This window comes from Nerophis ophidion, linkage group LG11, assembly GCF_033978795.1.
Source record: "Nerophis ophidion isolate RoL-2023_Sa linkage group LG11, RoL_Noph_v1.0, whole genome shotgun sequence".
NCBI classification, from domain to species: Eukaryota; Metazoa; Chordata; class Actinopteri; order Syngnathiformes; family Syngnathidae; genus Nerophis; species Nerophis ophidion.
The window spans coordinates 30996978-31011221 of record NC_084621.1 but is presented as its reverse complement, the minus strand read 5'-3'; the positions used below and the strand labels follow the sequence as shown (position 1 = coordinate 31011221).

The 14244-nt window shown below is 42.3% G+C and overlaps 1 protein-coding gene across 6 annotated transcripts in view; it reads right to left on the bottom strand.

Annotated features, from left to right (window-relative positions):
* Positions 1-14244, bottom strand: part of bag6 (BCL2 associated athanogene 6) — a 38164-nt gene that overhangs the window by 15919 nt on the left and 8001 nt on the right. For all 6 annotated transcript variants that reach the window (XM_061915562.1, XM_061915560.1, XM_061915563.1 and 3 more), the window contains exons 2-6: positions 11793-11880; positions 11598-11715; positions 11056-11270; positions 10907-10978; positions 1201-1323 (exon numbers count right to left, since the gene is read on the bottom strand). In XM_061915562.1, the coding sequence (XP_061771546.1) occupies positions 1201-1323; positions 10907-10978; positions 11056-11270; positions 11598-11715; positions 11793-11873 (609 nt within the window). In that variant the 5' untranslated portion in view covers positions 11874-11880. The remainder of the gene's footprint in view (positions 1-1200; positions 1324-10906; positions 10979-11055; positions 11271-11597; positions 11716-11792; positions 11881-14244) is intronic.

Sequence of the window (14244 nt, the reverse complement as noted above, 5' to 3'; positions counted from 1 at the left end):
GATATTGCCATATTTTTGCTGAAAGGATTTAGTAGAGAACATCTATGATAAAGTTCGCAACTTTAGGTCGCTAATAAAAAAGCAGACAATGTGCGCGGGACGTCACTGGTTGTAGGGCTCCTCACATCCTCACAATGTTTACAATCACAGCCAGCAGCAGTTAGAGCTATTCGGACCGAGAAAGCGAAAATTTCCCCATTAATTTCAGCGAGGATGAAAGATTTGTGGATGAGGAAATTTAGAGTGAAGGCCTAGAAAAAAAATAAAAATTAAAAAAATAAAATAAAATAAAGGGGAGGGCAGTGAGAGCGATTCAAATATTTTTAGACACATTTACTAAGATAATTCTGGGAAATCCCTTATGTGCTTATTGTGTTGCTAGTGTTTTAGTGAGTTAAATAGTACCTTAAAGTCGGAGGGGTGTGGCCACGGGTGTTTTCACACCACAGTCTCTGAGAGAAGTCACGGCAGCTGCAGGAGGACGCTGGCTTCGCTGATCTCTGGTAAGAGGCGACTTATTTCCACAATTTTCTCACCGAAAACTGCCGGTTGACATGTAGTCGGGATCCATGTTCGCTTGACCGCTCTAAACCATAGTAAAGCTTCACCTCTGGGAATTTTAAACAAGGAAACACCGTGTATTTGTGTGGCTAAAGGCTAAAAGCTTCCCACCTCCATCTTTCTACTTTGACTGCTCCATTATTAATTGAACACATTGCAAAAGATTCAGCAACACAGATGTCCAAAATACTGTGTAATTGCACGATGAAAAGAGACGACTTTTAGCCAGCCGTAAGTGGTGCTGGGCCAATATGTCCCCTCTAACCAATAACATCACAAAAACGTGTCATCATTCCGCGACGTTTTTCAACAGGAAACTCAGCGGGAAATTTAAAATTGTAATTTAGTGAACTAAACCGGCCGTATTGGCATGTTTTGCAATGTTAAGATTTCATCATTGACATATATACTATCAGACTGCGTGGTCGGGAGGAGTGGGTTTCAGTAGGCCTTTAATAGTAAGACAATTATGATGCAGCTTTAGTGTCGCCAACTAGTGGACAGCATGAGTAATTCAGGTCAATGACCTTAAATTATGCTCTGAATGGAAATATGCACAGCATTCACTTATACACCCCAATGCAAACAACCTTACCAAGTCATGGTGCAAAATCATTGCAAATAATAGCGGGAAGTTACCTCCATCCTTTCAATCAAATCATTGATGTCTCTCAGCATGTTCTCAGCCAGCACCAGCCTCAGCCGGGGTTCACTCTGCACCTGCTGATCCATGTCGATGTGCACGTTCACTGACCCATTGCTCTGAAACAGAGAAGGTGGCAGTCAAGGCTCTACACCTGGCATCTCTGTATTACAAAAAGCAGAAGGCACAAACACACAATTCCTTAAAGGGGAACTGCACTTTGTTTGTAATTTTGTCTATCATTCTCAATCAATATGTAAGAAAGGAACAAATGTTTTTCTTTGTTTTTATGAATTTTAAATAGTAAATAAATGTTACCACATATCAGCATACAGAGTAAATGGGAGTACCGTATTTTCCGGCCCAAAGGGAGCACCGGATTATAAGGCACACTGCCGATGAGTGCGTGTATATTCATACAAAAGGCACACCGGATTATAAGGCGCATTAAAAGGGGCATATTATGATTTTTTCCCCCTAAATTTAGAACACTTCTTTGTTGTCTACATTAGTGGTTCTCAACCTTTTTTCAGTGATGTACCCCCTGTGAACATGTTTTTAATTCAAGTAACCCCTACACAGAGCAAAGCATTTTTGGTTGAAAAAGAGATAAAGAAGTAAAATACAGCACTATGTCATCAGTTTCTGATTGTTTAAATTGTATAACAGTGCAAAATATTGCTCATTTGTAGTGGTCTTTCTTGAACTATTTTGAAAAAAAGGTATGAAGATAACTAAAAATGTGTTGAAAAATAAACAACTGATTCAATTATAAATAAAAATTTCTACACATAGAGGTAATCATCAATTTAAAGTGCCCTCTTTGGGGATTGTAATAAAAATCCATCTGGATTCATGAACTTAATTCTAAACATTTCTTTCCAAAAAAAGAAATCTTTAACATCAATATTTATGGAACACGTCCACAAAAAAAATCTATCTGTCAACACCGAATATTGCACTGTTGTATTTTTTTTTCACAATTTATGAACTTACATTAATATTTTGTTGAAGTTGTATTCAATAAATATACTTATAAAGGATTTTTGAATTGCTGCTATTGTTACAATATTTAAAAAAAATCTCACGTACCCCTTGGCACACCTTCAAGTACATCCAGGGGTACGCGTACTCCCATTTGAGAACCACTGGTCTACATAACATGTAATGGTGGTTCTTTGTTCAAAGTGTTGCATTGATTATGTTTTACAGACCATCTTCAAGCCGCTCTCTGACCGTCATTTAAGGATGCCCCGTTTTGTGGGCGGAGTTATTTACGTGGCTCACCTTTGGCAGCGTCTTCTCCTCGTCATCTTTGTAATACCGGTGTAGCGTGCACTAACAGGAGTGGAAGAAGTGTCAATTGATGGAGCTAACTAATGCCATTCAGACTTTACCCAAATCCATAACGGAGCAGCATCTCCTCATCCGTGGCTGACTATTGCAACGACGACACCAGAAATGTGCCCAGTGAAAAAACAACCAACCGGAACTCTCTAATAATTAAAGTTCTGTGGGTGAAATATGTAAACCCAATACACTGATTTGTTACGCTTCAATAGCAAGAGTACTGACAGATATAAGTTAGAACTAGGGCTGGGCTATATATCGATTACATCGATATATCGCGGGTTTGTCTCTGTGCGTTATAGAAAATTACTATATCGTGATATTCGAGTATACGTTCTCACGCAGTTGCTTTTAGCTGCTGGCATTACACTACAGGCTCTTCCCACTCATTGTCTCGCCTTTTCACAAACAGCAAGCGCACCTTCTTACAAAGGTCACATACGTATACGCCCTCGCGGAGGAGAGAAGTAGCAGCATGGGTAACGTTAGCTGTGGTGCGAGTGATAATATGAGAGAAAGAAGGTGCGAATCTGGAAACAAATGAAGGAAGAATTAATTCCCAAAGAAAAACAGCAGGGGTTTGACGGTGGTTTGGCTTCTAGTGGGAATATGTCGAACAGACAACCGTAATTTGTCAAGTGTGGGGCAAAAGCGTTGCTCCGCATGTCAACATCTCCGTTCGGTGCCACACCAAAAAAATGCAGAGGCATCCATTTCCACATCAACACCATATAAAAAAACTAGTGAACAACATAGGAAGATAACGTTCGCAGTAACCTACCACATAGCGATTTGATTTCCTATTATGCAGCTCATTTTTATTTGACAGTTATTGAAATATCTTGTACGACATCATGCACAAAAATGCACTTTATTTGTTTTAAACTATTGTAGTGTCGTTCTGTACAAAAAGTGCACTTTAATTTAGTGTTGTTTTGATATGTCATCTTAGTGACATCATGCACAAAAGTGCACTCATGGCTCGTTTTAAAATGTCTCTGACAATCTTGCACTTTCTGTTTTGAAATGGCATGAATGATTGTGCCACTGCTTAAAAACTGTTTAATAAATACAGTTTTGGTCAATTGACTTAGTTGTGATTTCCCTCTCTGCATGAAAGTTTAAAATGAGCATATATTAATGCAGTATGAACAAGAATGTTTTAATGTAGACAGATAGAATCATCATAATGGTGTGATTATATGCATAAAGTGTTAATTCAAGGCTAAGGCAAAATATCGATATATATATATATATATATATATATATATATATATATATATATATATATATCCATCCATCTTCTTCCGCTTATCCGAGGTCGGGTCGCGGGGGCAACAGCCTAGGCAGGGAAACCCAGACTTCCCTTTCCCCAGCCACTTCGTCTAGCTCTTCCCGGGGGATCCCGAGGCGTTCCCAGGCCCGCCGGGAGACATAGTCTTCCCAACGTGTCCTGGGTCTTCCCCGTGGCCTCCTACCGGTTGGACGTGCCCTAAACACCTCCCTAGGGAGGCGTTCGGGTGGCATCCTGACCAGATGCCCGAACCACCTCATCTGGCTCCTCTCGATGTGGAGGAGCAGCGGCTTTACTTTGAGTTCCTCCCGGATGGCAGAGCTTCTCACCCTATCTCTAAGGGAGAGCCCCGCCACACGGCGGAGGAAACTCATTTCGGCCGCTTGTACCCGTGATCTTATTCTTTCGGTCATGACCCAAAGCTCATGACCATAGGTGAGGATGGGAACATAGATTGACCGGTAAATTGAGAGCTTTGCCTTCCGGCTCAGCTCCTTCTTCACCACAACGGATCGGTACAACGTCCGCATTACTGAAGACGCCGCACCGATCCGCCTGTCGATCTCACGATCCACTCTTCCCTCACTCGTGAACAAGACTCCTAGGTACTTGAACTCCTCCACTTGGGGTAGGGTCTCCTCCCCAACCCGGAGATGGCACTCCACCCTTTTCCGGGCGAGAACCATGGACTCGGACTTGGAGGTGCTTATTCTCATTCCGGTCGCTTCACACTCGGCTGCAAACTGATCCAGTGAGAGCTGAAGATCCCGGTCAGATGAAGCCATCAGGACCACATCATCTGCAAAAAGCAGACACCTAATCCTGCGGTCACCAAACCGGAACCCCTCAACGCCTTGACTGCGCCTAGAAATTCTGTCCATAAAAGTTATGAACAGAATCGGTGACAAAGGACAGCCTTGGCGGAGTCCTACCCTCACTGGAAATGTGTTCGACTTACTGCCGGCAATGCGGACCAAGCTCTGGCACTGATCGTACACGGAGCGGACCGCCACAATAAGACAGTCCGATACCCCATACTCTCTGAGCACTCCCCACAGGACTTCCCGAGGGACACGGTAAATGCCTTCTCCAAGTCCACAAAGCACATGTAGACTGGTTGGGCAAACTCCCATGCACCCTCAAGAACCCTGCCAAGAGTATAGAGCTGGTCCACAGTTCCGCGACCAGGACGAAAACCACACTGTTCCTCCTGAATCCGAGGTTCGACTATCCGGCGTAGCCTCCTCTCCAGTACACCTGAATAAACCTTACCGGGAAGGCTGAGGAGTGTGATCCCACGATAGTTGGAACATGAGCGTTGAAGTCCCCCAGTAGGACAAGGGAATCACCCGGGGAGCACTTTCCAGTACTCCCTCGAGTGTACCCAAAAAGGGTGGATACTCTGAACTGCTGTTTGGTGCGTAAGCACAAACAACAGTCAGGACCCGTCCCCCCACCTGAAGGCGGAGGGAGGCTACCCTTTCGTCCACTGGGTTGAACTCCAAAGTGCAGGCTTTAAGCCGGGCGGAAACCAGAATTGCCACCCCAGCCCGTCGCCTCTCACTGTCGGCAACGCCAGAGTGGAAGAGGGTCCAGTCCGTCTCGAGAGAAGTGGTTCCAGAGCCCTTGCTGTGCGTCGAAGTGAGTCCGACTATATCCAGCCGGAACTTCTCCACTTCGCGCACTAGCTCAGGCTCTTACCCCCCCAGTGAGGTGACGTTCCACGTCCCAAGAGCTAGCTTCTGTAGCCGAGGATCGGACTGCCAAGTGCCCTGCCTTCGGCTGCCGGCCAGCTCACATTGCACCCGACCTCTATGGCCCCTGCTATGGGTGGTGAGCCCATTGGAGGGGTGACCCACGTTGCCAGGCCCCATGGGATAGGACTCCTTCTTCAGCTTGACGGCATCCCTCACCGCTGGTGTCCACCAAGGGGTTTTAGGATTTCCGCCCCGACAGGCACCAACTTTCTTGCGGCCACAAGTTCCGATCAGCCACCTCGACAATAGAGGTGCGGAACATGGTCCACTCGGACTCAATGTCCAGCACCTCCCTCATGACATGTTCGAAGTTCTTCCGGAGGTGGGAATTGAAACTTTCTCTGACAGGAGACTCTGACAGGAGACTCTGCCAGACGTTCCCAGCAGACCCTCACAATGCGTTTGGGCCTGCCAGGTCGGTCCGGCATCCTCCCCCACCATCGGAGCCAACTCACCACCAGGTGGTGATCGGTAGAAAGCTCCGCCCCTCTCTTCACCCGAGTGTCCAAAACATAAGGCCGCAAATCCGATGACACAACTACAAAGTCGATCATGGAACTGCGGCCTAGGGTGTCCTGGTGCCAAGTGCACATATGGACACCCTTATGTTTGAACATGGTGTTTGTTATGGACAATCCGTGACGAGCACAAAAGTCCAATAACAAAACACCACTCGGGTTCAGATCCGGGCGGCCATTCTTCCCAATCACGCCTCTCCAGGTTTCACTGTCGTTGCCAACATGAGCGTTGAAGTCCCCAGTAGGACAAGGGAATCACCGGCCACCAGGCGCTCGCCATCGTGCCCCACCTCCGGGCCTGGCTCCAGAGGGGGGCCCCGGTGACCCGCGTCCGGGCGAGGGAAATCTGGGTCCATGTTTTCTCTTCTTCATAGAGGTCTTCGAGCTGCTCTTTGTCTGTTTGCCTTGGGAGACCCTACCAGGGGGCATAAAGCCCCCGGACAACATAGCTCCTAGGATCATTGGGACACGCAAACTCCTCTACCACGATAAGGTGGCAGCTCAGAGAGGAGTATATATATATATATATATACATATACGTGTATATATATATATATATATATATATATATATATATATATACACACATATATATATATATATATATATATATATATAGGGCTTCACGGTGACAGAAGGGTTAGTGCGTCTGCCTCACAATACGAAGGTCCTGCAGTCCTGGGTTCAACTCCAGGCTGAGGATCTTTCTGTGTGGAGTTTGCATGTTCTCCCCGTGAATGCGTGGGTTCCCTCCAGGTACTCCCGCTTCCTCCCACCTCCAAAGACATGCACCTGGGGATAGGTTGATTAGCAACACTAAATTGGCCCTAGTGTGTGAATGTGAGTGTGAATGTTGTCTGTGTAGGCCCTGCGATGAAGTGGCGACTTGTCCAGGGTGTACCCCGCCTTCTGCCCGATTGTAGCTGAGATAGGCGCCAGCTACAATATATATATATATATATATATATATATATATATATATATATCCATCCATTTTCTACCGCTTATTCCCTTTTGGAATCGCGGGGGGCGCTGGCGCCTATCTCAGCTACAATCGGGCGGAAGGCGGGGTACACCCTGGACAAGTTGCCACCTCATCGCAGGGCCAACACAGATAGACAGACAACATTCACACTCACATTCACACACTAGGGCCAATTTAGTGTTGCCATTCAACCTATCCCCAGGTGCATGTCTTTGGAAGCCGGAGTACCCGGAGGGAACCCACGCATTCACGGGGAGAACATGCAAACTTCACACAGAAAGATCCCGAGCCTGGGATTGAACCCAAGACTGCAGGACCTTCGTATTGTGAGGCAGACGCACTAACCCCTCTTCCAACGTGTGTATGTATATATATATATATATATATATATATATATATATATATATATATATATATATATATATATATATATATATAATATATATATATATATATATATTGTATATATATTGTTAGTGTGTTAGATGTAAATATAAACGGAATACAATGATTTGCAAATCCTTTTCAACCCATATTCAATTGAATATGCTACAAAGACAACATATTTGATGTTCAAACTGATAAAAAAAAATAGTTTTTGCAAATAATAATTAACTTTAGAATTTGATGGCAGCAACACGTGACAAAGAAATTGGGAAAGGTGGCAATAAATACTGATAAAGTTGAGGAATACTCATCAAACACTTATTTGGAACACCTCACAGGTGTGCAGGCTAATTGGGAACAGGTGGGTGCCATGATTGGGTATAAAAGCAGCTTCTGTGAAATGCTCAGTCATTCACAAACAAGGACGGGGCGAAGGTCACCACTTTGTGAACAAATGCGTAAGTAAATAGTCAAACAGTTTAAGAACAACGTTTCTCAACGGTTTATTGCAAGGAATTTAGGAATTTAGGAATTTCCCCATCTACGGTCCGTAATACCGTCAAAAGGTTCAGAGAATCTGGAGAAATCACTGAACATAAGCGATGATATAACGGACTTTCGCTCCCTCAGGCGGTACTGTGTCAAAAAGCGACATCAGTGTGTAAAGGATATCACCACATGGGCTCAGAAACACTTCAGAAAACTACTGTCAGTAACTACAGTTTGTCGCTACATCTAGAAGTGCAAGTTAAACCTCTACTATGCAAAGCCAAAGCCATTTATCAACGGCACCCAGAAACGCCGCCGGCTTCTCTGGGCCCGAGCTCAGCTAAGATGGACTGATGCAAAGTGGATACGTGTTCTGTGGTCAGACGAGTCCACATTTCACATTTTTTGGGGAAACGATGAACGTTGTGTCCTCCGGACCAAAGAGGAAAAGAACCATCAGGACTGTTCTAGGTGCAAAGTTGAAAAGCCAGTATCTGTGATGGTATGGGGGTGTATTAGTGGCCAAGGCATGGGTAACTTACAAATCTGTGAAGGCACCATTAATGCTGAAAGGTACATACAGGTTTTGGAACAACATATGCTGCCATCCAAGAAACGTTATCATGGACGCCGTTGCTTATTTCAGCAAGACAATACCAAGTCACTTGTTACAACAGCGTGGCTTCATAGTAAAAGAGTGCGGGTACTAGACTGGCCTGTCTCCCATTGAAAATGTGTGGCGCATTATGAAGCCTAAAATACCACAACGGAGACCCCAGACTATTGAACACCTTAAACTGTACATAAAACAAGAATGGGAAAGAATTCCACCTGAAAAGCTTCAAAATGTTTCTCCTTAGTTCCCAAAGGTTTATTGAGTGTTGTTAAAAGAAAAGGTGATGCAACACATTGGTGAACATGCCCTTTCCCAACTACTTTGGCACGTGTTGCAGCCATGAAATTCTAAGTAAATTATTATTTGAAAAAAAAATAAAGTTTATGAGTTTGAACATAAAATATCTTGTCTTTGTAGCATATTCAATTGAATATGGGTGGAAAAGGATTTGCCAATCATTGTATTCCATTTATATTTACATCTAACACAATTTTCCAACTCATATCGTGTATCGTGACATGGCCGAAAAATAGAGATATTAAAAAAAGGCCATATCGCCCAGCCCTAGTTAGAACTTTTCGCTACTTCATATTAGAAATGGCAACAGCAGAGGATGAATGCCCCATAACAAGGAGAAAAAGAAGAAGCTTATCGACTATAGTGTCTGGACAGACTACAAAGGCGCAGGCGGACAAATTTTCACGACATATGCAGATCCCAAACACAGATCAGCAGGTACCAAAACATTAGAAAAGTTGGTTTTGCATAATATTGCTAAACAAAATGCCAGATAATATGTCCGCTGATAGGTGCCATTTTGCGGTCCTTAAACACACACCATAATAATTCTCATATGTTGAAACACAGTACGTCTGACTACGGTAGCCGTAATGCACCAAAGATCTATCAAGCGGTTCGGCTGCATAAGTCAATAAAAAATAGAACTAAAACATTTTGATAGATTTTAGAGCGCTGTGTGTATTGTTCTATATTTTTGATGGAACATTTAAAATGTTGGTGTTGCTTACTGGCGTTATATTGCAGTCCAGACGTTATCTCCTATGTGTGACTGCCATCTACTGGTCACACTTATCATAACATATACCAAATAAGACAGCTTCGAGGTCGGTAAGAACAACCAAAAATGATTCCGTACATTAGGCGCACCGGGTTATAAGGCGCACTGTTGAGTTTTGAGAAAATCTAAGGATTTTAAGTGCGCCTTACATTCAGAAAATACGGTACACGATTCCACCAACAAAGCCCTTTAAATAACCATCCAAAAAGCGCCAAAAATACTTATCTTGTGACCTGAATATTAACCAACTACTAGCGATAGTTTTTACAAGCTATAACGCAGACAATTTATTTTTAGCGACATATTGATCACAGAGATCTTACCATGAATTGATTAAACAAGTTGAAAAACGTATTCGGGTGTTACCATTTAGTGGTCAATTGTACACAATATGTACTGAACTGTGCAATCAACTAATAAAAGTTTCAATCATTAAAAAAATCAATCTAGCTTATGCTGCTATATTGACATATTGAGGCGGTGAGCTGCTCTGCATTACCTATGGGTTAGTAAAAGTTAATTCTAGGTTATAAATCATGCCTCTCACCTGGATAGTAGAAGGATGTGGCCATAAATGGAGAAGTTTGTCAACTTTGACATCAAATTTATACCCGGTTTTGCGAGAAAGACAAAAAAAAGAAAAAAAACAAAACAAAAAAAAACATATATATATATATATATATATATATATATATATACATAAATACATACATATATATATATACATATACATATATATATATATATATATATATATATATATATATATATATATATACATATACATATATATATATATATATATATATATATATATATATATATATATATAAGCGTATTTTACACATACATACACACACAGTGTGTATATAAAACCTTGATGGAGTTGTTTGGATGCTCATTAGAGCGCTTTATAGGCGGAATCTTATTGAATCCATTATTAGCTGACTATTATTTACAAGTTACAATGCATAAAAAAAGGAAAATATGTGTTCTTGTTTTACATAAGGATAATGAATGATAGGCAAAATTCTAAAAAGGTACAGTTCCACTTTCATAAGTTATTAAACTGCTGTTACTAATTTTACATACCAACTGCACAAGCATATCCCCAACAAATGTTTTAGAGAGGTGATTAAGCAACCGCTACATTTTGAAGATCCAACAGATGAATTACTATTTTAATATTTCAAGACACTTAGCTTTTCCCAACACATTCTTGACTTACCCCAGTGCTGGTTGTCACTCTGGCATTTCTTGCATTATCCCCCATGTTGGACATCATCTGCTGTACTGACATCTAAATTGGAACATTACATTGATGTTCAACACAGCAAGAGCACATTTTTCACCAATGTAAATGAGGATGAAATGTACCTGTATTTGTTGGGGATCCATTATGTTGACTGGGAGATTGAATGTGCCAAGCATGACGTAACTGTTGGCATTACGATCATGTGGAGGCATTTGAGAACTATCGTGGGACGAGGATGAGGGCCCGCTGTCGGCTGAACTGCCCCCCGACCCCGAGCCGGGCTGGGCGGGCGGAGGGGGCGCCCGCTCCACAAGGTGGATCACCTTGCCAGCTACATCTGGAACAGACCAAAAAAACATTGTCAGTGCATTTTCGTTTTGAGACTTAATTGAATTCTAGGAGTGGTAAATGAATTACACTTGTATAGCGCTTTTCTACCTTCAAGGTACTCAAAGCACTTAGGCACTATTTCCACATTTACCCATTCACACACTGATGCGAGACCCATCAGGAGCAAAGGTGAAGTGTCTTGCTCAAGGACACAACAGACGTGACTAGAATGGCAGAAGCTGGTGATCGAACCAGGAACTCTCAAGTTGCAGGCTCAGCCGCTTTACCACCCAAACCACACCGTCGGCTAATAAATAACCCTTGGACTACTTACTGTAGTCTGCCAGTGTTCTTTCATCCTGTAAAACTCTGCCTTGGTAGATGAGTCTCTGTTTGTCGACAGGGATTCCCACAGAGGACGCAATGTGCTCCTTGAACTCTTTCACGGTGAGCTATGGAAAATAAAAAATACCACATATGAGTTGCGTCAGGATGACTGATATTTCAATCTAGAGAAATCTGAATTTACCTGAGCACCAACAGTGTAAGTTCTGCTCTGAGAATCTAAAGTTTTGACGGTCACTTCTATGTCGGCACTTTGTTCCTCCATGGTGTTTCTGTATATCACACAAGTGATTCAGGGTTAAACATACTGGCAAATGGATTTCCTTATGATCTAACACAGTGGTCCCCAAACTACAGCCCGCGGGAAGTCCCAAGTTGAAAAAAATATATATTATTGGTTTTATTTATTTTTAAAAATCTGTCTTTTCTATTTTCTACTGCTGTTTCTCCCAGCCCAGGGGTCAGCAACCTTCACCATACAAAGAGCCATTTGTGCCCATTCCCCCCAAATAAAACCCAACTAGAGACGCAAACTCTGTTCGATTCCTAAAATGACGATAACACCACTTAGTTTCGTTACACGTATGCTATAGAATTTATGAAATCAAACACTTATCAACGATTCACATTTTATTTCATATTTATTGCATATTTCATTTGACTAAAAGGGGAAAAGAACAACCTTGTCATCAATAAAAGCAAATTAATCTGCCCATGAAGCATTAAATGTTCTGATTTCATCAGAAATGTTTCTCTTTTTTGATCCGTCCATTGCTAGCTTACCGGGTGTTGACCGCTAAAAACAATACCATTGCTTGGCAGCAAGAGATGACGCACAGGGGCTGTGACATACACAAATCCCTTAGGGGTGATGGACGGCTGGGCAGCGCGAGAGGAGCTGCAGCCTCCCACCTTATCCCCCACTCCCTCCACTCTGATGCAAGTCTCGAAATGTATGTTGTAATATGTATATGTGCTTTGCTATGGAGGTTTTTTCCCACTCCAGTCCACGGTCCTAAGGGGCCAGATTGTATTTTTTTACTCATCCTCCCCCAGCGTTGACCTTTTTCCCATCTTTTACGGGGCACCTTGTGGCAACCCATCAGCGTTCCTGTTTTGTCACCCTGTACACTGTTTGTCTAATCTTGAACGGGTTTGTGCTGAAAACATAGGTTCATCGTACTTGTGCAATGACAATAAAGACCTACCTACCTACCTTCGATCGACAATATATCAAAATGTTTTATTATCATATGATAAGATACCAGAACTCTCCAAAATAACAACTGTTTGATTAAAAATAGCTAAATAACTGTAATTAATTAAGCAACCATTATTTGTTGACATTTTGTTTCAAAGCCAGAGGGAGCCACGGCAGTGGCATGAAAGAGCCGCATGTGGCTCCAGAGCCGCAGGTTGCAGACCCCTGTCCTAGCCACTCAGGCAAATCATATTGTCTAAAGATGCATGTTTACCTTAATAACGTGACATCATCGTGCGCAAAATATTTATGTACATATACATATACATACATGTCTGTGTATATATATATATATATATATATATATATATGTATATATATATATATATATATATATATATATATATATACACATACAGACACACCCCGTTTCCATATGAGTTGGGAAATTGTGTTAGATGTAAATATAAAAGAAATATAATGATTTGCAAATCCTTTTCAACCCATATTCAGTTGAATGCACTACAAAGACAAGATATTTGATGTTCAAACTCATAAACTTTATTTTTTATTTTTTGGCAAATAATAATTAACTTTGAATTTCAGGGCTGCAACACGTGATAAAGTAGTTGGGAAAGAATAGAAAAGATAGAATAGAATAGAAAGTAATTTATTGATCCCTGGGGGAAATTCAGCACCACAGTTTGCTCACAATAAACAATAATAATAATAAATAACATATGACATATATTATATATATATATATATATATAATATATACTATATCAATAATATAAATATATTATACATATATTCTACATTTAAGTGCAGTCAAGAAGGAACATATGCATTATACAGTCGGATGGCTGCCGGTATGAAGGACCTCCTGTGTCGTTCCGTGTTACATTTTGGGAGTCTGAGCCTTCCACTGAACGTGCTCATTCTCTCCGCAAAGTCCGAGTGTAGTGGGAGGGAGGTGTTGTCCATAATGGCTAGGAGTTTTGCTAGACTTCTCCTCTCTGACACCACCGCCAGAGAGTCCAGCTCCACTACCACCACGTTAATGGCCTTCTCTACCAACTTGTCCAGTCCGTTTGCGTCCCTCACTCTCAGCCCGCTGCCCCAGCAAGCCACGGCATAGAAGAAAACGCTCACCACCACCGACTCGTAGAACATCTTCAACATCTTTGTACAGACGTTGAAGGATCCTAGCCTCCTGAGGAAGTAGAGGCAGCTCTGTCCCTTCTTGTAGAGGGCCTCAGCGTGTTTTGACCCATTCAGCTTGTTGCCGATGTGTACTCCGAGGTATTTATAATCATCAACCATGTCCACATCGACCCCCCTGATGAAAACAGGGGTCGCCGGAGTACTCCTCCTCCTTCCCAGGTCCACAACCAGCTCCTTGGTCTTCATCACATTGAGCTGGAGGTGGTTC